Source organism: Globicephala melas, chromosome 16, assembly GCF_963455315.2.
Source record: "Globicephala melas chromosome 16, mGloMel1.2, whole genome shotgun sequence".
In the NCBI taxonomy this organism is placed as follows: Eukaryota; Metazoa; Chordata; class Mammalia; order Artiodactyla; family Delphinidae; genus Globicephala; species Globicephala melas.
In genome coordinates, this window is record NC_083329.1 from 25,354,269 (window position 1) to 25,380,412 (window position 26,144).

A 26,144-nucleotide genomic window follows, 5' to 3' on the forward strand; every position below is an offset into this window, starting at 1 on the left:
ATCCCAGATCCTCAGTTCAGCAATTTACGTCTCAATACTTAGGTTTCTCATGACATTCTTTCTTGGTGACTAGAGCATAGAGCTATTCTTAAAGTTTTTCCTCAAATGGAACAATTTCAAATGATACACAGCTTTGGGAGGCCCTGAGAATGAAATCTAGACCATGGAGCTACCTGAGCAGCCTTGAAAAAAAGGACCGGTGCACAGCCACCAGAGAGCAGGGAGGACGTGCACATGCACAGCAGGCGGGACGCAGAGCCGGTGACTTCCAGGAATCCACGTCGTCCCATCTCACACCTCCACGAACGGAGAAGGGGCACTGCACGCTGTTCTCACAGCTGAGCACGTCGGAATAGCAGAAAGCAAGTCATCTACGGAGAGAATGCATTGGTTTACAGAATGAACAAGGCAGCTTTTCTGTTTAACCCGACAATCTCAACCATTTCTCCCCTGGCCTCAGACACGATGTCTTCATCCCAAGTCCACAACTATCTGACTTGTTCCCACAAAGGTATGCAGTAAAATATAAACAATAGTTTAAGTCCCTCTAAAGAGCTTTAACAGAAAAAAGTCCTCCCGATTGAACACGCAACACCTCATCTCAAGCTTGTCGACTCTTACTGCAAGTGTAAGTAATCTGTTTTCTAATTTTAAATGACAGAAGTTTTTGGTCTGGTCCCTTTATGTTCCTTCCTATAAAATACCTTTGCTCCATTTTATTACTAGAAAAGAAATGGGTTAGACAGATTGGTTCATGAGTCAAATTAGGTACAAATATTCACCCAAATGCACTGCCTCTCCCATTGTGCTCTTCCCAAAGCCGTGTCTGGCCAGGGCTATAGATGAGGCCTGGAGAGTCTAGGCCAAGATAAACCTCATCATACACACTGGAGCCCAAGCAGCTGAGTGCACGCACAGTCTTCACACGAAAGACAGCAATAGTCCTTCCAAGTCTCACAAGTTCCTGAGATACTTGGCAAGAGGACTTGTCACGCAAACCTTCCCACCACTGAAAAATGTTTATTAAATGTCCAGTCTTTGAGAGAGGGTTTGTACCAAAGGTAATCTTTAACTTGTGGGTATACATATTTTGAAGCAAGTAACTTCATTTTTGGACCCACTGCCCTCAAGTCAAGGATGTAGCAGAATTGTGGCAAGGAAGCTGGCTTCATCTAAAATTCCTGCCATGTGCTGGCTACTGTTTGAGTGCTTCACAATCGCTCCTACCCTAGCAGGAAAAGCACTCTGACAAAGAATTCCTGTAACCGATTCCCCCTTGCGTCCTTAGGCCTCACAATCATCTACCGGGGGAGATAGCATGCCACCAGAATGTCACAGAGAGGCACTATAACCATTGCTTTGTTCTGGGGCTTTTTGAAAGAGCAGAGATATGAGGACCTCAGGGAAAAAGATAAAACAATCATACAAAGAAGCCAAATGTTCATTAGCCATCTCATGTAATTCAACTTTTTGGCTTTAATAAGAAATCATCTCTCTATTAAACTGAATTACCTTCAAAGAGTGTGCTTTCAGAAATCAACTCCAGGCTACAAAAAGGTCGTTCAGTTTGTACCAGTCATTTTCTCTACAAGACCGTCTGATCACTATGTGTGTCCTCAGAGGTGCTGAGTCGAGAAGAGGCGCTGGGGAGCATAATCTGTTAGACGGAATAGAAACCCCAGAGCTTTTATCATGATACAGCTGAGAAATGAACTGACATGTGGGCAACCCCATGGATGCAGAGGGAAGGCTTAGGCAAATCCCATCTTCACAATAGGAAAAATCACCTTTATTTCCCTTGGAGAGTTTCCTGATTTGAGCTCAGGACTCATCTAGACAAAGTGAGTAAAGCAGGAAAAACTAATAAGCACAGCAGCCAACTGGGAGGAGACGTGCTAGAGAGAGAATTCCTTTCCTGGCACTGCGTGCTGCTTTCTGCTCTGCTTCTAAAAGGCTCCCAAGAAGATAATACTTCACTGGAATGTAATCTACCTTGTTCCACTTTCGAGAAATTGGGGGTGATGACTGGGGAGGTGGGAGCACTGGTTAGGTCAGGAATTGTCTCAGCCCGTCTTGTCAGCAGTTCTTCACTGAAATGTCTCCATCCACAGGACTAGTGTAAGTAAAACAGACCGAGAACATCATGGTTAAAACAATATGGTAGGAAAAACAAGGGACCAGTCATCAAGAGGCTCAATTCTCAGAAGAATGTAAAACAGAGACTAAGAGTGGAGGGAAGAAGGATTCCAAAAGAATGTGGTCTAGGAATAGATCACAGAGGGGCCGTGAACCTCGACCGGAAGATCTTCAGAGTCTGGTCACATGAGTGAGGAGGGTAGAAGGAATAGAAGGGACAATGCAAGAGGATGTGGCTTATTAGGGAACGTGGGAGGCCCACTGAATCCTGAAGAGCATCTGACCATGACTCACCACACTCAATGCCCAGTGTTTTTAACTTGAGGGTGGACCATCTGTGCCTGCTGCAACCATTCTCCTAGGCTTCCCATCGCAGAGAAGGATCTGCAGAGCCATTTTCATCTTTAAGAGCCAATTGAGAGGCTTGAGTGAGGCCTCTGGTCTTGCCTAGGAAAAAAGAGCTTAGAGATTTGCCAGCTGAAGTGTGTGTTATTAGTGACTGAGTGGCAAATGTCTGGGGCAGTTTGAGTGGATAGCCCCAGTATCTTTATCTAAAATGAACTGATGGGGGACAGATTACAATCCTCGAAAAAGAGAACACACCCCTGGCATTGGCTGTACCAGGCTGGAAGTCGGAGGCTCAGTTCTAGCACCCGCTTCCCTTTTAACATAAGACTTGGTGGTGTACGTCTAAAGGAAACGCTCTGCTGTGTTGCCATGCCGACCACCAATCCCAGCTTTCCCACCAGGCAGGGGACCGAGGTCAGTGTTGCACAGGTGACAGGGGAAAGAGGGAACACACATTCGCTAGAAGGGTGAACAGAAATCATTTATCTAAACAGAATAATAGAAATGAACAAAAACCTTTTAAAACAATCACAAAATTTACAAATAAATTGATACAAAATAAATAGGAGAGATTGTAAATCTACAACATCATTTGAATTATAAAATGCATTCATTATGACAATCAGCTCACGAAACCGATACATGTCATTTGTGCTTATTTAGGTTTATATACACAGCTCTGGATACTGTGTTCAGAAAACTTCACTGCTACAAAGCATGAAATGTACACTATGATACAGTGAGTAAAGGCTAAGGAGGATGGAAATCAGACTCAAAGCAGGGTCTTATTTGAGGCGCCAAGGCAGCATTGGCATTGGGCCTCAAAACCAAGAAAAGGCATATTAGAAGCCCAGGTGGGCAGGCAGCTTCCATGGTCCAGAGAGATGGATTCTGCAGTCCAAGGTGGGAATTAGAGACCGTCACTGTTGTGGGACCAGGCCACCAACCTGGCTTGGGAGTGTGGGAGTGAGGAAGGAGGCTGTGGCCTCACAGCCACGCTGTACCATTACCCAGAGAATAGACCCAGTCACCAGGAAACCACCTCTAAAGTATTTCACGGAGGTACTTGAGAGGCCCTGCCGTGAAGTAAAGACCTGCCTCCATCCTCATCTCAAACACCTGCCATCAGGAATAGAGGTGGGCCCAACTCAAACACCTGCCATCAGGAATAGAGGTGGGCCCAATAACAGGGGCCGGGACACTAGGACCAACGTAAGAGCAGCAACCTGTTTAAGACAAAAGCAAAACCGCTCCTTCTCACCCACTTTAAAAGACAACAGAACCCTAGGCTCCATGGATGAGGGACTCCAGAACAGATCTCATCTTAGTCATAGACGATGTACTAACAGTAGAGGCATATGTACATAATAAATAATAATATAAAATAAAGCATATACATTTGTGGACTTAAAAGGACTCCAGAAACAAGAAAAGTCAACGGACTGACACACTCCACCTTCACAGTAGACTTTAGACACGGGGAGTAATGAATCAGGAGTGAGGCTGGGGCTCTCTGGGGAACAAGAGTCCTGAGGCCTTACTTTTCTCCCTCTCGCTTCTGCTCTGGGAGCCTGAAACCAGCTGTTTATATCCAAGGGGCCTGGGTCTCCAACAAAAAGGGCAGGCGCTCAAGGCCCACCAGGTCCATTTGATAGTTCTCTCCAGGGTGAGTCTGAAGAGGAAGCCGGCCCCAAAAGAAATCACTTCTCGAGTGAATCCATGTTGGTCAGATGTGGGCAAATGCTGGAAGATACCCTGCCAAGTGAGGCAAAACAATACTCCCAGTCATTCTTCCAATTCGTTTATGTTTAACACCCAGTGGGTGTGGAAACTTGAAAATGTACTCACTCAAGTCTTATAGTACGTGTTGGCTCTGTGTACATATAAACCTCGGCATACAAACTCCTAGAACTTTACTCTCTTGCCATTTAGAACCTTTGTTTCCATGTTGCTTCAAGTACAGCCTGATACTTAAAACAATTCTTCTGAGATGACCTCAGTGGCTCTAACCCATACAGTGAGAAAGCTTACTTGAGCCGAGACAACCGCAAAGGTCTGAAGAGCGAAGAAGGTCCCCAGCCCAAGACAGTGGGAGGAAAGCTGCTCTGAGCTCTGCAGCTGCTGTGAACTGCCATCTTCCTCCTGTCCTTAGGGCTGACCAGGGGCTCTGGCATCTTCAGGCAGGGCAGAAGGAGAAGCAGCACGTAAGCACTCCCTGCAGGAAGGGTGCCCACGCGTGCCGGAGGAGGAAGGCCCACTGCCACAGCCTTGAGCAAGCTTGGTGCGGGTGCCCCGCACATCCGCAAACCGAGGCAAATGAACAAACATCATCCTAGAACCCTCCGAACTCATCTCTCCTATCAGCCCACGCAAATACAAAAGAAACGTGGAAAGATAAAGATTTGCAAATGGCCCTGAGGTATAAAAATCCACTGAGTAGGTTGCTCACTGATCCATTTACATGGGAAAAGTTTCTGAATCCCCAGATCACTTCCATATTGAACTCTCTAAATCCCTCCTAATTCTGGGCTAACCTGCAACCCACCAAGATGCCCTTGCTGGACAGAAGCACCACTAGTCCAGAGGCTGGAATAGAACCGCACCTGACCCAGGACAAGAGCCTCAGAAGCCTCCGCTCCCTGAACTGCCAGCTCAGCCTCGCGGTCTTCAACGCTCCGCAAGAAAAACATCTCTGGGATCAAAGCTGAGAGGGGAACAGTTCCTGCTCTCCTGCTAGCAAGGAGCTTGTGTCATGTGACATGCACAAGCCAACCCTCCCTGGTGGCCTCCTGCTTAGAATCCCAGGGAACAAGGTGAGCACCTTCCTGTGCCAGCCCAGGTGAGTCCTCTGCCCGGGCCGGGCCCTGGGGAACACTGGAGGAATCCTGCTCTCCTGGCCCAGGCAAGGCAAAGATGGTCAGATCCCTGGCTGGTTTTTCAGAAGATGACAGGGTTGGGTTTTGTTTTTGTTTTTGACCAGCCAGGACACAGGTTCAATTGGCCAGGGCCTACTTAGGTCTGCTCCTCAACCTGAGGTAATTTGAGGACAGAAGTTCATGGTCCCTGCTAAGCCCAAATTCCCGTTGCTTCATTTCCTAAGGGAAATGCAATTCTACTTGTATCTAGCACTGTTTTCCTAGACTTGGAAAAGCTGGACCTTTAGTTGTGTGGTACTGGGGATAGCACAAGTAAATATATTCACAGTTAATGTTCCATATTAGTGTGAAGTTTTGCATTCAACATTTGCACAAAAGCTCCTTGAAATATTAGAAAATGGCAAGATGCCCTACTCCTCCCACTTGGGGAAGACAACACTGTCAGCATGGGCACTGAGCTCTCTTCCAGAAGTGAGGTGAGGAAGGAGGGGAAAAAAGAGTTACATGGGGTGCCCTTTCACATTCAAATTATGTAAGAACCAAGGCTTAAGCTAGTTGATTAACATCTCAGTTTCCATGCACAAACCTTAAGGTTCTGTTTTCCTAAGAGTTTAAACATATGATTTTAGACTTGCCTGATGCACGTGAAACAGAGAATTAAAGGGAGGGAACCTCTAAAGCAGTAGGAAGAAAGTCTCCCTCATTTATGAAGAGAAAGCAGATTGTCCCAGGAACACTTGGATACTAGGAATCCAGTTCCAGGAGGAAGCTTCGGGATGCCAGAGTGGCTGCTTAGGAGAGGGGGAGGCCCTGTCTGGTCCCCCAGAGCCAGGGCTTGCAGCAGGGGCCACTGAAAAGAAGAGCGAGGCCCTGGCCTGACAACGGGGCTCCCACAGAATTCAGGACCCCGGGCCCTGTGTCTGCTCCGCAGCCCGCTCCCCACGCTTACGAAGCCAGCAGCCCTAGGAGAGGACGACCCACCAGTAGTGCCGAGGACGGGCCGCTGCACATCAAGATCTCAACTATTTGATGGTCTTTCTCTGCCTTGCTCTCATTTACTTTGTAGACATGAACCGCATAGACCTTCTCCAAATCATTCTCCTGCTGCCCCACAGAAGCCATGAGCCAGCATTTCTCCTTCAACAGCCTGAAGTTAGTTTCCAGAAGGAAAGTGGGGGGCCTGAAAGAGGAATCTGTCACTCAGATACTGAGTGTTACCATCTGAAGGGTCTCGGGCCTTGCCCAAAGCAGATATAACTGTAGCCAAATGTTAGCCTTCATTCCTTCAGGGACCAGACAGGACTTATTTGGGACTCCCTGTTGTTATAAAACAGTGTGAAAAATCAAAGGTAAAGAGTAGTTTATAGAAAATAAACACGAACTTGGGAGGCTAAGATTTCGTCCTCCAGGAGCCCTACTGCAAAGCCCCCCCGTGCCAGCTCCTTTCTAGAGAGGACTTTTCAAAAAGCCACACACTGAGCAGGTAAGGCAGTATGGAAACGTCAACCATTTCTCCCTGAAGTCAAGGAGCCAGCAGCTGGAATCCTCTCAAAAGGGCTTTAGGATTCACAGAGCAGCAGTGGGGCTCCAAAAAAGATCCAGCACAGTAACTGTGATCCCAGAGGCTCCTTCCAGGAGCAAGGCGCCCGGAGACGGACTGCGTGTGGAGAGGCAGATCAAAGCAGATAGGCCAGGGGAAGCCGACGGGAGAAGATCCGGGAGGCCAGAGGAACCACGGCTTGGCAGCCCGGCTGCACCAGACCACAGGGATGGCACTGCTGTCCCGGCCCAGAGCGTGGCGTGCTGGCTGGGGCAGAAGCCTCCTCCCCTAGCAAGGCCCAGGTTTCACTGTTACAGGGAACTCTCTCTCATTTCTGCACCCCCTACAGATAATCCCAGTTCCTGTGTCATGTCATACTGACGCTGTGCTCAGCTAGACGCATCTTAAGGAAGTGAGACCTTTACACTTGGATGGGTTTGTTTATAAAAGCAAATATCACAGTACAGGGTCCCACTAACGTCAAGCTCTGCGGTGGGAGCACCATCCCACGGTGCTCTGATTTGGGTGCCAGCAGCAGGCCACTCAGCCCCTTGAGGGGGCACCTGGTGACTTCTACCAGGTGAGACCAGTACTTCCCTCACTAAGGGGCACGGCACCTTCTGAGGAAGATGCTCCAGGACCAACATTCCAGGGGAAACACTGCGCCAGGTGCGCACATGACACTGGAGCCACCGAGCTGCTCACCGGGAGGCAAGCCCAGCGTGTTGCTGGTTCTTTCCCAACCGCAGCTCCCACCCGCCAGCCAGCGCGCAGCCTGGGGTGCACAGTCCTACCTGGAGGAAGGAGAAGAAACTGCCGCTTAGCCCCAGGGCTTCCCTTCGTGCAGTGAGACCCAGTGGAGAAGATGCTATCTTCTCACCTAGTGACTGGACGCAGCGAGGACTGACAGGTCTATACGAAAACTGTGGTCAGTAGGAAGTCATTTCAGTGTACGAATGTTGCCGACAAAATGCACATATCCCTTGGGTTAACACTTAAAACACAGATAAAAGAGTTAGGAATTCAGTCACTCAAGAAATACCTCCTGACATTAATTTCACTACACGTGATGAATTTGATAGTAAAATAAGACAGAGACACACATGAAATGGCCACAACACACATTTGGTTTCTGAATCCCTGTTTGGGGCCAAACTGACCCTGGCTGTATGGGCAGCCTCTCTGGCGTGGACCACGTCTGAGGTGGGAGACACAGAGGTCCTCAGGCGGGGACACAGCCACTGCTGGGCCCCGCGGGCCCAGGGACAGGGGAAGGGGGCAGGTGCCGGCAGTCCCCAGTGTTCCCTCCTTTAGACACATGGGCCTAGACGTGCCTTCTCGGCAGGGTGCACAGAGCACAGCTGGAAGGTCCGACTCCTTTTCTGACAATGACATACATCCCAGCGGGAAGGGCAGGAGCATGGACTCCACACCACGAGTTTACTCGAGGGCCCTGTGGAAGATTTCCATTTGGCATCTGTGTAGCAGCATCGTGGGTTAACAAGAGCAAGGACGGGGCAGTGGGTGACGGCGCTCTGTAAGCTGGGGCGGAAGAGGCCTGGCTGAGCTGGAGGCCCCAGGCTGTGGGAATGTTGGGGTGAAGCCACCTCGCCTCTTGCAAAGATAAACCATAGGTTTAAAATCCATTAACATTCATTTTGGTGATAAAAATTCCTTAGAGTGGGAGCAAAATCACATTCCAAGCAAACGTTAAACCTTTCTGAGGGAAAGGGACACCGTTAAACATTAACTTAAAACAACACTGAGCTCAGAGAGGCTGCAGGTCCCTGTGCAGGCTCTACCCTTCAGGGCCAACAGCCTGGGCAGGTCTGTGTCATTCATCCTTGAAGTTCGACAGCGACACCCACTGGGGCACAGAGGAACGGTGCCCCTCCCTGGGGCGGGGGCCAAGGAAGGCCACTGGAGGGACAAGTCCATCCTTCTAAGGTTACATCATGGGGTCACAGCAGAGTTCAGACAGAACAATTTAAAACTCTGCAAAAGACACTTTTTAAAAACATGATCTCTCGGAAAAAAATAAATCGCAACAATTTTCAACTTCATGCAAATCGAGGGAGGAGGAGAGTGGATAATGATAAAAGGTACAGCTGAAAAAATAAACATGATTCTATTTGGGCGGAAGAAATTCATCTCCATAATCTCGAATGCCACGCCCTGGCTGTCGATTTCACGTCTCCAGTTTCCATTCCTGCCCTCCCCGGCCTCCTCTGCTGCTTCCAGGAAGGGGACAAAGTCTTTGGTCTCAGGATGGTGCAGGATGCAGCATGGCACACAAGCGCACACTAATGGGATTCACGGTCAGACGCGGAGGCCGAGGCCGGTGCTCTAGATGGCGCCTTCGCTGTGCAGGCTGTGGTTGGCCTTGCTGTGCGTCACACAGTTCTGTTCATTGAGCAGGTTGGCCGTCTCGTCTGGCAACCCGTCGTGCAGCTCCGTAAGAGTCAATTCAATTTTAGTGTTTTCACTGTCTGAAGACTGAGGAGTTTTGTCCATCCGGGATGCCATCAAGGCATTTTGGTATTGCTGTCTTGAGATCTGAGGCCAGGAGATGGTACAGAAAACAAACCGAGATAATGTTTATTTTTAGGCTCTCTTGTCTCCATATGGTATTTATTACACCTTACATCCCCCGAAGGGCCCCTAGCAGTTGCTCTAGAAGAAAACCATCCTTGAGTATAAACTGAGCCACTTTTTAAAGTTCAAGTTGATTCTAGTGAACAATTCACTTTTTGCTGATATATAATAAGCCATTTCCAAGTTCTGTCTCGACATTTCACAGAGACTAGAAAATGGCTTCCATCAGCTAAAGCTGGCTCATCCCCCCCAAAGCTATCTTTATTTCAGCCTAAGAAAAGAGCTCCGTCTCTTGTGAAGACCGGCTGGAAACGTTTACTCATTTTCTTACCCCCTCCAGCTCTCGTTCCCTGAAAAAGCCACATGTGACTTGGCAGCTCACTGGACAGAGCCAAGGAGACCGATGTTCTTCCCCAGCCAGAGTCAGGGCACAGGAGCTGGAGGCAGGGCACCCGCAAAATGACCGAGGCAGGCTCGGCGCAGAGGCCGCGGAGCCAAACGCTCTCGGTGGAAGCTGACCGCCGCCTGCCGGGCCCTGCCAAGCCGTTGTCTGCTCTTACCTTAACAAACTGGAGATCGGAGAGGGCTCGCACCGAGTAGTCCGGGATGTAGACTTGGAGGAACGAAGAGCTGAGCTGATTGTTGCTGCTCCCCAACGTCGGCGTTATCGCATCGATCCGGTCACTGCGACTGAGAGAGTCCGAGTGATTCAAGCCGCATGGGCGAGGAGGTGACTTGTTTTCACCTGGAAAAGGAGAAGAAACCCAACTGCCTTTTAAGTGAGGTAAATGCAACTCAAAGCTCTTTATTTTCCCAATAATAATGAATAGACAAGCTCAATCAACTTATGCCAGACGCCTCGGCCATGCAGCTCAGCTGCAGGGTCTCCTACAGCACGCTCACGGCTTCTCCTGCAACACGTTCCCGGCCCCCGTCCACGCCAACAGACCCAATCCTCCGAGTTTCCAAGAGCAAAGACCCCGTGGCTGCACACTGTGTCAGGAGCACAGGCCGGGGAGGTGAGGTCCGAGACACAGAAGCTACTTGATACGAAACATGGGCTGTAGGAAGGCAGCGCTGCATTATTTTGCCAGAAGCAAAAACAAAGGACTCTTGAACGTTCATAAATGAGTACATGTTTTTAAAGGGATCAAAACACTTCTGTCTGCTTATACCATACCTGGCAGCCAAACCTGTTAACTTTGCCTCTGACCCCAGTAAAATCCCTGTCAGGCAGCCCGAGGACATCTCAGGATTGTTAAGAACCCTGGAAGACACCAAACCCTGAGACGGTTTGATTAGTCACCTTAGGTGCTGGGGGAGTCTTCAATGAGATCGACAGTACTCTTTCATTAAAACAAAGTGAAAGGAAATCCAGGTGAGCCTAAGTGTTGCTGCTTTTAGAGGCATGTTCACCATAGCTTCTAATAAATTTCATTAAAAATAAAACCCACACCCTCACCAGGGCTTCTTCCATTTTTGCTTCTCTAGTCAAACCTATTGCACAAATATCAACTGGGTGCCCACGCTGAATTGCACAACGTCACGGGATTGAAGGGGACCAATTCTCCCACCTGATGGTTGGCTCCTCTTTGCAATGTATCCCTGACTGGCTCTCAGCTGGTCCCACCCTTCAACTATCGGAAAGTCTGTCATCACACCCATCAAAATCTGCTTCCCCAACTTCACTCTCCTCCACTCTGTGGAGCTCTACTGAGTGCTTTCCATTCCTCTGCTACTTGGAATAGCCCTTAAAAGTCTGAAGATAGCTAAGTCTCTTCCTCTCCGGGCTAAATGATTCAACTGTTCACCTCACATGTTTTATCCCCCCCCCTTACCCCATCCTGACCATCATTGTCTGAGAGTCCATTCAGCAAACGTCCCTCTGTTCTTTTTTTTTTTAGGCCACGCCGTGCGGCATGCGGGATTCTTAGTTCCCCAACCAGGGATCAAACCCGTGCCTCTTGCATTGGGAGTGCAGTGTCTTAACCACTGGACCTCCAAGGAAGTCCCAGCAAAGTCCCTCTTAAAATATGACATGCAGAACAAAACATGGCAAGTACTCAAGGAACCTCATGTGGCGAGTCCCCTTTCTCCTAAAATTTTCATGTAACCACTTTCCCTACAATTTTCATGTCATGAACCAATTTTCCATTGTTAGTCAAAATTATACTCAATAGCAGTTCCTCTTGCTGCTTCCACTTATCTACGAGAACAAGGCAAATTAATTTATCAGATGTTTTCTATTTAGATGACCCAACTTTGATCAGATGACCCAACTTTGCTAAGCCTCAGAGTCCCTGTCTGTAAAAGGCGAACAGTAATAGCACCCACCTCGTAAGGTCTTATGGAGATTCGAAATGAGATAAGGTATATAAAGTGCCTAGCACGGCGTCTGACACCCAGTAAGTGCCTGATAAAGGAGGCTTGTTAACATTATTATATTCTTTCCCATAAGTGTCATCCCAGACCTCTCCACCACGCGCCTACCCTCAGGATCAAGCTACTCTGTACTTGTGATAACTTCCCACAGGCGGATGGATGGAACAGTCTGTGAAACAAGGGATCCCACTGTATCCCTGGGCTTTAGCCCCAAATCTACAGATACTTCTGAAATGGTGTTCCCTTCGGTGGGTTACAATTTAAGGTTATAAAAACAAAACGTTTAAAGGGCAATTTTCTTACTGATCAGACCCTGTGCATGGCCAGATCGCCGTCTGAGGCCTTAGGCAGTGCTTCTCAATCTCCTGTTATTTTCTCCTGAGGAGGATTACAGGGCAATTTCTCTGGTCTCCCAAAGTATCTAGACTCCCAGTCAGCTTCCTCTCAACCCACTGCCCTCTGTTTTCTGAGAGATAAACCCTCTCCTTTGCCAGGAACCCGCTGCCTAGCATCACAGCCACAGTCTGGAGCAGCAGACCGTTTTCCAGGACCTCTTCTGCAACTCGACAGGAAGCAGCACAGTCAGCTTTCATCGGCGTGTGGGGAGATGTGCGGGTCTTCATACCAAGGAGGACAAAGACTTTAAGTGGCCACCTCCCAGTGCAGGTCATGTTTTGTTGCCAAATTTATGTGCCAAGGTTTTATGACAATAATTATGAAAAAGACTTACAATTTTAATTCCTCTTATGCCTTCTCAGAATTGTTTTCTTTGTTTTTTGGTCTTGGCTTATTTCATTCATCCTACCTAGGGATGCTTTCATTTGCTAGTAAGCTAGAAAGACACAATAAAGAAACATTCCCAGCCTCCTCCCTGAGAGCCACCAGGCACCAAGTGGAACTGGCTGGAAATGAATGGTGTAGCTCAACCCCCATTCATCAGGTATCATATTACTGTAATGCCAGCACCTCGAAGGCCTGGACCCGCAAAGTGGATTTTCTCATTACTAGATCAGATGGAATGGGCAGAACTAAGAAATCTCTAAGTTCTACGGAAAAAGTAAGACACAAATGACATTTCCCTGAGCTTCGGCCAAAAGTCGCTTTACTTCAGCATCTGTGACATTTTAAATTGGTAGCAGATGCCAGCAAATAAAATAGGGAGGAAACAATACAAACATACACATAAATACATATTTATGTATACATCTATGTGTATACATGTATATTCTGTCAGCGGATTTGATTCAAATAGCCCCACGAGTAATATCTTATGCCCAAACACCCGCAATTTTTTTAAAGAGCAAAGACCTGAGGGAATATTAGCTTCTTTCTAAGACAAGTATTGCCTCCTTTGCCGAACATCCGCATTTTAAGAGTTTTGCAGAAGCTGGATTATGAAATGCAAATCTCATCAGTCAGATTTTAAAATATAAGCTGTACGGAACAAAATAAATACAGAAAAGTTGTACTACCAAATAGGAAAGCCCAGCAATTTTAATTAAAGAGAGATTAAACCTCTGCCTTTCTTTTTTAGCAGCCGGACATATTAGCCAGGCATGAGCATACTCTCCTGCAGGGCAATAATCAGCAGCTCGTTAGGAATGTGCACAGTACTAATTTCAAAACAAAGACAGCGAGACAGGAGAAGCGGGGCCACCTGCCCGAGGAAGGGTGGAAATACAAGTACCTCATTCACATGGATGCCACAAAAAGGACCAAAGAAACAGAGATTTGGGGGCCTCACCAAGAAAAGTTCATAGTCCTTCAGCCTTTTGGCTGAATGTGTTCTGCAGAAGAATCCTCGGGTTTGGGGCCTCTGCAAATTCCATGCACCGTGACTTTGCTGAGGTCACCAAAAGACCAAAGGGCAGCCTCGAAGATCCAAGGTCAGCAGTGTGGATGGGTCACGCAGGGAACCCATGTCAGACCCACTCTCCCCTTCCCAGTTTCAAGATACCCTTCCCATCTCCCAAACCCTTTGCGCATCTGTTGTGGGCTTATGCTGTCCTGGATAGCTCACTATTAGTCACAGAACCATGGAGTTTTAGAGCTCAAAGAAGAACTGAAAATGGCCTTGACCAAATAAAGGGAGCAGACCCGGCCAGCTGGGCTTTGGTAGGGTCAACGGAGGCAATCAGAATTATGAAAAGGAAACATGCAGAATTACCTGGAGAACCTGCTGCTAACAACTCTGTTCTGCTGACAACAAAGGTACGAGACAGGGACAAAGGAACTGAAAAATGGAGAAAAACAGGGTGAGACCATATCAAAAGGCAAGAAAGGAGCTCTCTGTAATCAGGGGACAGGACTGGATACCTGTTCTACCCATAGGAGCGTTCAGTTCCGGAAATGCAGAAGCCTATATGATATTATATAAATCACCTGAACACACACTGCTTTCCAGGAAGAGGAACACAGGGAGGCTGAAATCGGGAGAAATCCTACTCACATGCTTCTTTACTAACCTAGAAATCTCTTAAGCCAGTAATACCCCATTGCAGTTTATAGCTCAAAACGTGCTCTCAAAGACTTCAATCACAGCTAGCCACGCAAAAGGGGAGCTTGATTCATCAGCTGCCCCGAGAGCATGACCCAAGCTGCCTGTGCCAGCACCTCGATACCTGTTCACAGCACAGCCTACAGCGTCCCTATCTGGGGCAAAAAATTATTCAATTCATTTACATTCTTAATTGGTCTGATTGTAACTTTGACCAGATGCTTTGAAATTTCACAGTATTCCATAGCAATTCAAAGTATTAGAGGAAGGTAAATAAAGAATATCATATACAGATTTCCTGGGAATGACAGACCAGAGTCAATCAACATGCCCTACCAGGCAGGGGTCATATTTTCTGGGCAGGTTTTTTGTTTTGTTTTGTTTTTAACTTGAGGTATAATTGACAAATAACTGGGCCGGTCTTGATAACTGATTACTGTAGGGTCTTTCTAGGCAATCAACATTAATAAATAGAAACATTATCTTGGGATTACTGTACTTATCATTACATCTCAATGAATATACAAAATCCCGAATCCTCAATGTAAAGTCAAGTAAAACGCTGGGCTTTGAAGTAAATAAGATGCCGTTAATGAAATTCTCTCCCTTCCGAGCATTTCCTACCACATTAGGTAGGAAACTGCAGCCCCACACACTTCCTATATGGAAGGCCTGCTCTTCAATTCCTTTCCTGAGTGTGATTTACCCTATATAAATCCATGGTTTAATATGAACTGGGCTAATATCTAGGGTTCAAGAACTAGTGATGCGTAAACATGTACAAGTCACTCCTCTAGCTGTCCTTTCAAAGCCGCCTTACGTACCTGACTCTGCCAACCTGGGGCGAACTGGAGGGTGGTTGCCAAGCAATAGTCACAATCTCAGCACCTACTTGTGTTATACAAACATCTCCTCTTGTGCTTTAAAGGTGACAAAGTACTCATGTGAGTATCATCACATTCTATTCTTCTAACAGCCACAGGAGGTAACCTTATACCCTTTTCATAACGAGGAAGCCAAGGGCCTTTCTCAGTCAGATAACCCATAAGTGGAACTCAGGCTGTCTCCGAGGTCTTCTTGGCCTCGTTAAGAATCTCCCCGTCCTCTCAGTAGCAGTGAAAACAGAAGATCACCTTGAAGTTGACAGCAGACACCTACTAATTAAGTGGGGTTAGACAGGCTTTTGTTCACACTGGGTGCTAGACAATGGGGACACTGGCCCATGTGACTCAAAAACCTGCACCAGGATAGTGAGCAGATGCATCGGGGACAGGGGAGGTTTAGAAATGTCAGAGAATTCTTGACATTTGCCTGGCTTTCTAACTGTAACATCTCTGGGCACCTGAGACATTGTGTGGAGCAGTAGATGAGGACCAACGTCACAACACAGACTTGTCTGCAGGTGCCCCCTCCCCTTTTTGAGACTGGTTTTCAGAAGTGACAGCATTCTTTTAGGATCGGCTATTTTAAAGTTTGAGGTTTATAAAAGGTTATTTCCTAGCACAGCATGTCATTTGGTATTTTGGCCACAAGGTGGTACTGCAGCCCCTGTTTACCTGCCTGCCCTGTTCCAGCGGGGATAAGGTAGCAAAGCAAGTGGTGCAAAGAGGAACCATTCAAGTCCCATCCCAGAGGTGAGCCAAGTATCCGCGTCCATGTTCCTACTAGAACAGACACCGCTTTCTGGCATCTTGTGCTCAGAGCACTAGGTCGATACCCCGTGGCACACCCACCCTTAGTTGGCTGACTTAACTGGCCAGCTCTCTAGTTGAGAAGAGCCAGCTATAGGCAGTGGATATACATTAAAACCTCAACTACCCTCAGAAAAATGCAAATTAAAAAAAGTCCAAAAAAAAATAAAAGTCCAGAATAGTTAACATCTAAAAGAGTCAACAGTTATCAAGTGATGGACGTGGAGCCACTGGAACCCCGGTCAGCACGGGCAGGAGTGTGACGGCCTCAGCCACCCTGGGAAACTGTGGGGCTGCAGCTATTAACGCCGACCCCGCCATTCTACTCCTACACATACACCCAACAGAAATGTCTTCACCAAAGGACGCGGACAGTGTGACAGACACACAATTCAGAGTAGTCCCCAAACAGGAAACTACCCCAGTGTCCATCTGCAGTGAAAAGAATAAATGCATTGCTGTATATTCATACCATGGAACACTGTACAGCAATGAGAAGAAACAGAGTATAAGCTCACACAGCAGTACAGATGAGTGTGACCAGGACAACACTGGGTAAAAGCCGCCAGACTCAATGCAATATGTCCTGTATAATTCCATTTACCTGAAGTTCAAAAAGAGGCAAAACTAGTCAATGCTTACAAGTCAAGACAGTGGTTACTTTGGGGAGATAGTGACTAAAGGGGAGGGTGGGGGGAGGGTTCTCTGGGGTTGGTGATGTGCTGTCTCTTGATCTGGGAGCTGGTTTACACAAGAGAGTTCAGTTTGTGAAAATTCATGGAGGTATATATGTATGATGTGAGCAGTATTTCTTGTATACATGATACACTTCAATAAAAAGTTCAAAAGTAAATAGGGTTAGCCAGCAGGTACAGAAAGATGACAATACAAGGGCATTACTTCCTAAAACCTAGCCCTGCCCTGAGGCTGAGAAGGAAACTCACCTGGGGAGGCTGTAAGGGCCATTACACCATAGTATGAAAAAGCACTGGCTTCAAACTTCATACCTTCTTTCCCAGCTTCTACTTCCACTTTCCCCTGTGAAAAGAAAAAAGGGAGCACGTTCAGTCCAATTACATGAATTTCTTTGCAAACTCTATGCAAGATTTAGTCCTTCCTCAGATTTTTGTCTAAACTCCTTTCCCAACAATCTCAAGGAAGTAAAAAAAAAGCCTCAGATAATCTTTCCCACTTAGATGGAGGAGAGGGTTAATTCATCTTAAATATGAAAAATTGGATTTAGCTGGAGATGCAGAGGTGAAAGCAGTGTGATGTTTAATTTCCACGAGTCCACTCAATATTTCCCAGCATCCCAGTCCGTGGGTTGAGAGTCCTCCCAGTAAGTGAAAGATGGGGCTCTTTTTCCACCCATGGGACAAACGCTGAGAAGGTGCTCAGTGACTGTCACCCAAGCAGTTCCACGGGAGCCTGAGTCAGAGCAGAGTCAGGGTCAAGGGCCAACATGGTTTGTCACCATGAAACAGGGAGGACTAAACCGGCTCCCAGCGGCGGAACTCCCTCTTATCTCCCTAGCATGGGTCCTGACCAACTGAGCAGACACGTCGCAGGCCAATCCCTGGTCATCCAGACACTCCAGAGGCACTGGGACACCATGGTACTTCTCGGCAAAGCACCTTAAGTAATCTCGTTCCATCAGGACAAAACCTCTTCTAAGGTTCTCCCTTTTCTTTCCTTCCTCTAACTTGACTACAACGTCTTCCCTCTCATCATTTCCTCTGGGACACACTGTGCCTTATTCATCCCTCTAGCCTTACGGTTCACCATAATCCTTTTCCGGGCTATTGGAAAACCCTCATAAGCAAGTTGCATTCCAGATTTCCAAGTCAAGGATCAGAACAGCACTTGCTCACCTTGCCTATAATTATTGCCTCTCTAGTAGGAGGATACGTTTATGGTACATCCTTTACTATGGGTAAACAAAAATTAAGCTACCATTTATTGAAGAGAAACTGTGCTGACAATTCAGTGCTTATGAATCCATTTTAATGCTCACAACTCTAGGAAGCAGACACAATTACCACCCTCTTATAAATCAGGAGAGCAGGGCTCAGAAAGATGAAGTAACCGAAGAACAAACTCTTCACCAGGTGGCTACACTGTGCCACCTACGAACGCAAACTCCATCATTGTGATCACTCCCTATTATTCTAAACCAAATTCCCAGTTATGGAAGCCCTTTCTCAAAACCCTTCTTCAGAAAACAATCTGTTGTCTCTCTTTTGGGTTTTCCTTCATTCAATGGAAAATATCAGTTTTATCAATCTCCAAGCAATTCTCTTGCTATAATATAAAATCAACCTGCAAACCAACAGGCACTAAAAACCCTGACCATGTAGGGTCCTCAGGAGAGGCTGTGCAGCCTTGTGAGAAGACAGCCCTTGCTCCTCCAAGAGCATACAATGCAGAAAAGGGGAGAGCACACAGTCCAGAAAAGGGGAGAGCACATGAAACTCAACGATGCAAGGCAATAAACAAAAATTCTTCCTGTTCTTGTATAAAGATAAATTTTATACAGGAAGGAAAAACTGAGGAGTAAGATTTGAGTCAAGGGAAGGGAACAGTGTTGAGGAAGGTCAGAGGTGGGTGACAGCAGACTTCCAGGCTCAGTGGGTTTGCCAGGAAAGAAGGGGAGATGGGTTTGGAAAAGCAGTTTGGTGAGCAGGTCAGACTGCAGAGCTCCTTGAAGGATGGGCTAATGAGGTCAGGTTCTTGAGCAGAGGAATACGGTTTCAGGAATATCAAGTCTAGACGTACACGAGAGCAGTAACCACAGGACTGGAGAAAGATCACTATGAGAGGAGCTACGGATAAGGAATCAACATAATTTGGTGAAACCGTAAGGGAGAAAGAAGCGCAAGGAGGGGAGGGGCGTCAATAATCACAAGAGAAGTTTGCTCCGAGCGACTTGAAGAACGGGGACCCCATGAGTGGAGATGGAAATGTTGGGAAGGGGATGCATCAGTGATGGGGGCCAGGAAGAGGGGACGAATTCCCTCTAAGAAAACAAGACCTTTTGAAGAGTCCATCAAAAAGGCTGAAATGGAAGGACGAAGGTCAGGGAAAAGGTCAGAACTGGAGATGGGGGTCTGAGAGAGGAGAAGAGAAAATGAGGAATTACAGCCCTTGACTGGGAGTAGGAGGAGAAAAAGAAACAAATATGGGACCAAAGGGAAAACGGATATGAGTAGAACCGGACAACTGTTGTCACCACAGAAGCTGGGAGAGGGAAGTACCTCAGAGTAAAAGGATGGTCAGAGGGCCACTGAGGAGGGAGCCATTGTGGCCTCAGGGAGTCTTTTCCTGAAGAAATCAGACTGTGGAAGGGAAGGGAGGGCAAGAGGGACAAAGCACAGGCAGCAGGGCTGCAGGGGAGCTGGCAGCAGCCTTGGGGTCAAATGAGGCCTGTTTAGGATTAGGCAAATTGGAGCAGAAAGGGGGGAAAGTTAGTGGAGAGAGAAGGTGGGAACTCAGGGAGCAAAAGCCAAAAGCTGGTGGGAAAGAATGGGATGTAGGCTCCCTAAGAGAGGGGGGCAGGGACACAATATTCAGAGACGACGAGCAGCAGAAATGGAGGTGCCCGCTGTGTATACCTTCAGTTACTTATCCATTTCTTCATGGACTAATCCCTGATTTTGTATCAGAGAGCTAGGATGTACGTATACGCTAACTGAAAATGTCTGCCTCAGTGACTGTAAGCTCGGAAGTGTCTGTAGGGCCATCATGTAACCTGCATTTCTACGCAGAGAATCAGGAGGAAGGATCAAATGCCGCAGAGCCTCGTATCGCTTCTATGGCTCTCCTGTTGATCTGGATCCTTTAATTTTTTTTTTTTTTTTAAACAAGCTACAGGGCCTTCTGTGTTCCGTGTCCCTGCAAATGGGTGGCAGCTCTGGAACCTCTGTGCACCCTGGCCTCTCAAGAGACTCCCCCAGCAGCTGTGAGTCTGCAAATTAAATTAGGACAGCTGCTCGAAGATCTGCAGCCCCTCAGCTGATCTCTCCCTGCCCCCCAAGACAGGCCAGCAGGTGGTGGAGAGGATCCGCTATCTTTCTTCTGGAGTCTAGATCCATCAGATTACAGGCAGGCGTACTAGGTCAGTGGTTCCCAGCTGCTTGGATTCCAAGAACTAGGAAAATCCATCTTCCTTTCAGAAACAGAGAGAGGGTTGCCACATTTTTATTTCATAAAATAAAGATATTTTTAAAACACAGCTATCTACTGCGACCATCATTCCCCAAAAGCCCAGACATTTTAACCCCCAAAATATAGAAAATATATAATTTCAGAATAACAGGTCTTTAAGCTGAATACACATAGCTTTATGAAGAACTCACTGCAACTGTTTTTATTTTTCTCATTTTGCCTCAAACTGGCGAAAACTTTGCCAAGTATCAGCATTTAGGAACCACTGCACTAGACTAATTTTGCTGCAGTTGTAAAACTGCAGCAAAGGAGAGGAGACCTGTGGTTCTCTCAGTTCTAACATCCTGGGATTCTACAATTCCAAAAGTTTAAAAACTGCCCAGCCCCATCTCCTTCTCTAGAGGACTGAAGCTTTCCTGGTAGGCAAGTTTTAGAAACATCCAGTGAACACATTTTTTTTTTACTCATCTATGTGTGTCAGCGTCTCAAAGAAGTGACCATTTTCGAGTAAACCTACCAGTACACAAAGCAGGGCTACCCCATAAGGAAGCGGCTTGCCTGGCCCAAGTTCAATCAGGTGTCTTCTCAGAAAATAAATTTCTTCCATATAGGGAAGGAGCTCCGTATCAATTTTACTTTTGAAACATTCACGAATTTGCTTTAGTCTAGTATATCACACACACACACAAAAATCGAGACAGGACAGACTCCCAAAGGAAGCTAGGGCTTCATGTTGGTAAACTGACAAAACTGGAAGACAGTCTCACTGTCCCAGGCAAAGCTGGCTCCCCGAGTAAAGTTACTACTACAGAATCCTACCTTCCTTTGGAAAAAGGTATTAGACAACTCTTTTCAAAGTTTCTCAGCATCCACAAAGTACCCAGCAGTCACGTGCTGTACCTGGCCTCAAGGCAGAAGCCTAAGCGATCCTCGTTGGCACAAACTAGATCAAGCGCTCAGTGGAAGCCGTGGACTCAAGGCTGAAGACCCTCAGATCCCACACGCTGAGCATCTACTTGGTCTCCTGCCCACTCTGGAATTGAGTTCTTTTTTAATTTTGTTTTTGTTTTTTAAATCACCATCACAAAATAGGGTTTGACACCTAAAAGGAGGTAATGAAATGCCAGGGGCACAAGTGCTAGGTTGTGTTCACCAGCACTGCCCAGTAAGAGGGGATGCACCACCCAGAGATCCTCTAGCAACATTTTTCAATCTGCAGTCCACAGATGTAGTCCTAGGACTCAGCAAGTTTGCTTCATAAACACTTAAATTAAAAAAAAATTTTTTTTGACGGTCAAAAATTAATTTACATATATTTCAGGCTATCTGGCTGACCACCTTCTAACCAAGTGCTGCCACCAGATGTCAGTGGCAGCATTTGCCTTAGCGCTCAAATCTGTTAAGTTGTTCTTACTACGTGAATCATCGTGGCTAAGGCCTGCTACTCAACCAACTGGGAGCTTGTTAGAAATGAAGCACTTCGGACTCCACCCTAGACGTACTGAATCCCCAAGGGATTCCCAAGCACACTGAAGTGTGAGAAGCACTGAGCCAAAGAGAAAGGAACAGGGGAGGACTAAACATACAAATAATCCGGTCACACCCAGTGGAGACCAAATAACAATACAACACACTGTACAAACATACAGAGTAGCTCAAACTGGGCACAGGGCTGGAGGGTGCCATCCTTGCCAGGCACACAGGGACCTAAGTGTGCTGAATGCAAGAGCCAGCGCCAGAGCTCCCTGCTACCATCCTGCGACCAGTGGTACTTTCCTATCAGCCAAACAGTGTCATTTACACATTTAAAATACTAATTACAAACTTGTTTTCTTTATTGTTCTATGTAAGAGTTCTCAGCTCAAAGGGTTCAAAAGGAGCTCATGCTAGTTTTATATTTATACGTATTTAACTTTTAAAAAATAGAGGCAACACTAGGTATCTAAATAATTTTTTTCTGTAACATGGCTGTGTTATCTGTACACAACTCAAGAGTGAGGAAACATTATTCACTGGGACACGGAGACCCTGCAACTCAAAACTCCTTGAGAAGGTTTGGTATTGAAGGCTTCAATTCTCTCCCAATAACAAGTGAAATGATATTAAATATTGTCAAAGGCTGTTTAGTTCTAAGATGCTACCTGCCACCTCCACAAAAGAACAGATTTCACTCCGTGGGGAAAAACCCTTTCAAATCTATGTCAGAAGCCCTAAAGGAAAAGAGTGGATGGGGCAATTGAACAACAAAACATCTGGGGCATGAAATCAACAAAAATTAACCCCAGAAAAAAAAGCATCCCTCTTTCCATTGATTACATAATCGGTAAAGAAAAAAGCTATTCCTCTTGTTTTCTTATTATTCTTTATATTTACTAAAATCATAACCTAATTACATGTTGTGTAAGAACAATGATATTTTTTTATCTGCTTAGACATTTTACTCCCCAAAGGACCAATAAATACTTCACTGTAAAATATCAACTATCTATATTAGAAAAATGGTTTATAATAGTTATAATTACAGGCACACTATCTTTTTTGACATATTTTTGTACATGCTTTCTACTTCTTTTATGACCACACTGAAATTTATTTCCACACTGAAATTTGATTAGCTTAGACATATGGACTATTTCTACTACTTTAATTATAATTGATAGATTTATTTGCTATAAATCTATTTGCATAAAAAGCTTTATAAAAAAAGATTTCTTGAAATGCATGTATATGAGGGGTTTTATATATTTATTCCCAAAAGGAAGCTGCCAGTTTAAGCATGTGATTGGTTTACAGCACTTTTCCTTTTTGTTCACTGTTCATCATGGATTTTTACAAAGATTTTTTGTTTTTGGTTTGTTTTAGAAATCGAGAATGGATGCTTAATTTTGTCCTGATATCTATTGATTTAAGCATAGGGATTTTTTCCTTTACTGCTTCCCTAATTAACACGGCATATTTTAGTTTTGTTGTCCTTCTATTAAACTAGCCCTGAATACCTAAAATAATCCTAATTCAGTCACAGTCACAGTGAATAGCTCTTTCGGTCCATTATTGGTCTCTAACTGCTACCTTTTTATTTAGGAATTCTCCATCAATGTGGACAAGTGAGACTGGTCCAGAACATTATCAGACTTTAGACTAGGCCATGCTGTCGTAAAGAATGCGTTTAACTATCAAATCATCTGGTTCTATTTGTACAATACAGAAATCGAGTTCTTTAGAGTCTCAATTTTTTTTTTTTTCCCCAAGCAATTCCTTTGATTCTAGCTGCTTTTTTGGGGGGAAGGGAGAACTTCTAGTTTTCTTTTTTCTCTTATCACATTAATTATGCAAATAGAATAATGTTTTTTTTAATCTTTTAGAAGAACCAATCTTTATTTATGGGATGTAAAACGTTTTCATTTTAAAAGTTATTTTCATGACACTATTATTTAATTTGTTCTTTTTAGTTTGTTGCTTTGCTCTTTTTCTATTATAGAAAATCAGAGATATTTTTTCTTATGTAAATACCTAGAGGAATAAAATTTTAAACTTCGACATACTGTGGATACGGTATTTATATTATTTAATAGTCTTTTATTCTATACCTTATGTATAAACCTTTGTAAGAGAATTGATTAGTTTTAAAATAGCTTAGTACTTTTCGATTATGCATTTTTATGTCTAATTTTATTTCATTATGATCTATGCAGGTAGTTTTATGAAATTTCTATCTTTCTGAATTTATTAGAATTTACATGTGACAGCGCAAATGACCAATTTTTATGAAGAAGTAACATAAAACTTTTTTTTTAAAGTGTATTTCCCTGGCTTTATATTTAATTTTCTTCAACTTGGTTAATTTTATTTACACAATTTAAAACTCTAACATTTTTTTTCTTGCTCTTTTATGATGGTGGAAAAAATTTTCCACCAAGATTATGTTCCTACCCATTCCTACTTTTATATGTGTATTCTGTTAAGTTATTAAAGACATGTAGAGCCAATAACGTTTTCTTTCACTATTTATTGTGCTTTTATCACAATACATTCTAGTTTAAAAATCTACTTTCTCAGATAAAACTTGAAAGTGCCTTTTTATTCATACGCAGTATGTGTCCCATAACCTATAGAATATTCTTTTAAGTAAGCTTACTTAAATGGTTTGCTTCGAATAAATTAGACTTTATTTCATCTAGGGTTTAAACTCAAAGTGATTGTTTCTAGTTATAATTGTATTCCAAACATGAATTACTTAATAAAAGAGTTTTTCTAGTGTCTGAAGACGGCAGCTCGCTGGCACTGGGGCCAGGAAGGGAAGCAGCTACAGCCGCTTTCCTCTGGTTTAATGCTCTTGAAATGCAGTAGAACATGCTCAATAACCTGGCATGAAATTCCAATGATGGATTAGTGATATTTTAGGGTGGAATAGACTCTGTAAATGGTGATGGCACACTAGACTGACAGGGTATTATGATATTTCATTTTGTCATACTCTGGGTACCTCAGGTAACTGCCTGGCCTTCAAGAACATGATTTTCACCAAACTCTACAGTCTGAATACCTCCATAAATCCTTGAAATCTTTATGAAAGTCCCATGATGGGGCTTCCCTGGTGGCGCAGTGGTTAAGAATCCGCCTGCCAATGCAGGGGACACGAATTCGAGCCCTGGTCTGGGAAGACCCCACATGCTGCGGAGCAACTAAGCCCGTGTGCCACAACTACTGAGCCTGCGCTCTAGAGCCCGTGAGCCACAACTACTGAGCCCACGAGCCACAACTACTGAAGCCCACGTGCCAAGAGCCCATGCTCCGCAACAAGAGAAGCCACCGCAATGAGAAGCTCGCACACCACATGGAAGAGTAGCCCCCGCTCGCTGCAACTAGAGAAAGCCCGCACGCAGTAACTAAGATCCAACACAGCCAAAAATAAATAAATAAATATTAAAAAAAACTCCCATGACATCGTCAGTTCCAAGAACTTGTCACATTTGTAAAAATATTTAACATGACATAGGTATTCAAATATAGGTACATGGACATAAAAACCTTATCAAAAATATCTTTAAAGATTTACTTATAAAGTGACAAGAATTATGAAGTCCCTCTTCCATAAAATCTATTTTTAGATCCACCAGCCAGGAAATGGCTTTTTTACATACCAATAGAGCATTACTGAATCAGAATTCATAAACGCTAACTATATAAAAATTGACGATTGAAAGCCACAGAGTTTCTAATAGTACTGAAATTCACAATATCAATCCTCAAAGTTCTAAATAAACTATCTTAAATGTCATTCAGTTTCTCTAGGTTTAAGGAATATTCACATCTAGATTTTAGGAGAAACATGAATGCCTTACTCCTTCGCTGTAGTAAATAAAATAAATTCCCAACCCCCTCAGAGTTTCAAGCTTGTCTATCCCCAGAGAAAAAGAAAAACAATTCAGGATTGAATGAGACTAAGGTTAGTAGAATAATCAGGGTACTGACTTAGAAAACCTGCAAACAGAAGTTTCCAAGAAACACTATATGAAAGCAGCATATACCTGGTTAATCCATAGACTTTTCTACAGTTCCTCACTTCTGCTTCCGGAATTCACTATACAGTCCAAACACAGGGCATGAACACAACACTTCCCAGAGTTTCTAACATCTAGACACATCTGATAAGAGTTATTTTCAGATAAAAAGAAACATCTTGATTCATTTAGATAATTGGGACTTGCTGGACTCAACGTAAATTGTAGCTGGGTCTACCAAGTGCTAATTATACTCTTATAAAGATCCCTCCAATTCTTACCTAGGAAGTAACCAAGAAACAGGAGAATGCTTAAGGGGCTAGTATTCTTATATTGAAATACACTCAGAATTCCTATAAAAGTAATTCTTCAATAAAGAGACCCAAGAAATCAATAAAACTAGCATGCTATTCA

General features: G+C 44.9%; 1 protein-coding gene across 2 annotated transcripts in view; it reads right to left on the bottom strand.

Annotated features, from left to right (window-relative positions):
* Positions 1–7,829: 7,829 nt before the first annotated feature.
* CNNM2 (cyclin and CBS domain divalent metal cation transport mediator 2) overlaps positions 7,830–26,144 on the bottom strand; it is a 139,737-nt gene continuing 121,422 nt past the window's right edge. The window contains exons 5-8 of one of the 2 annotated variants that reach the window (XM_030865501.2): positions 17,010–17,103; positions 14,045–14,110; positions 10,056–10,240; positions 7,830–9,456 (exon numbers count right to left, since the gene is read on the bottom strand). In XM_030865501.2, the coding sequence (XP_030721361.1) occupies positions 9,247–9,456; positions 10,056–10,240; positions 14,045–14,110; positions 17,010–17,103 (555 nt within the window). In that variant the 3' untranslated portion in view covers positions 7,830–9,246. The remainder of the gene's footprint in view (positions 9,457–10,055; positions 10,241–14,044; positions 14,111–17,009; positions 17,104–26,144) is intronic. The other variant, XM_030865502.2, reaches the window with a different exon arrangement.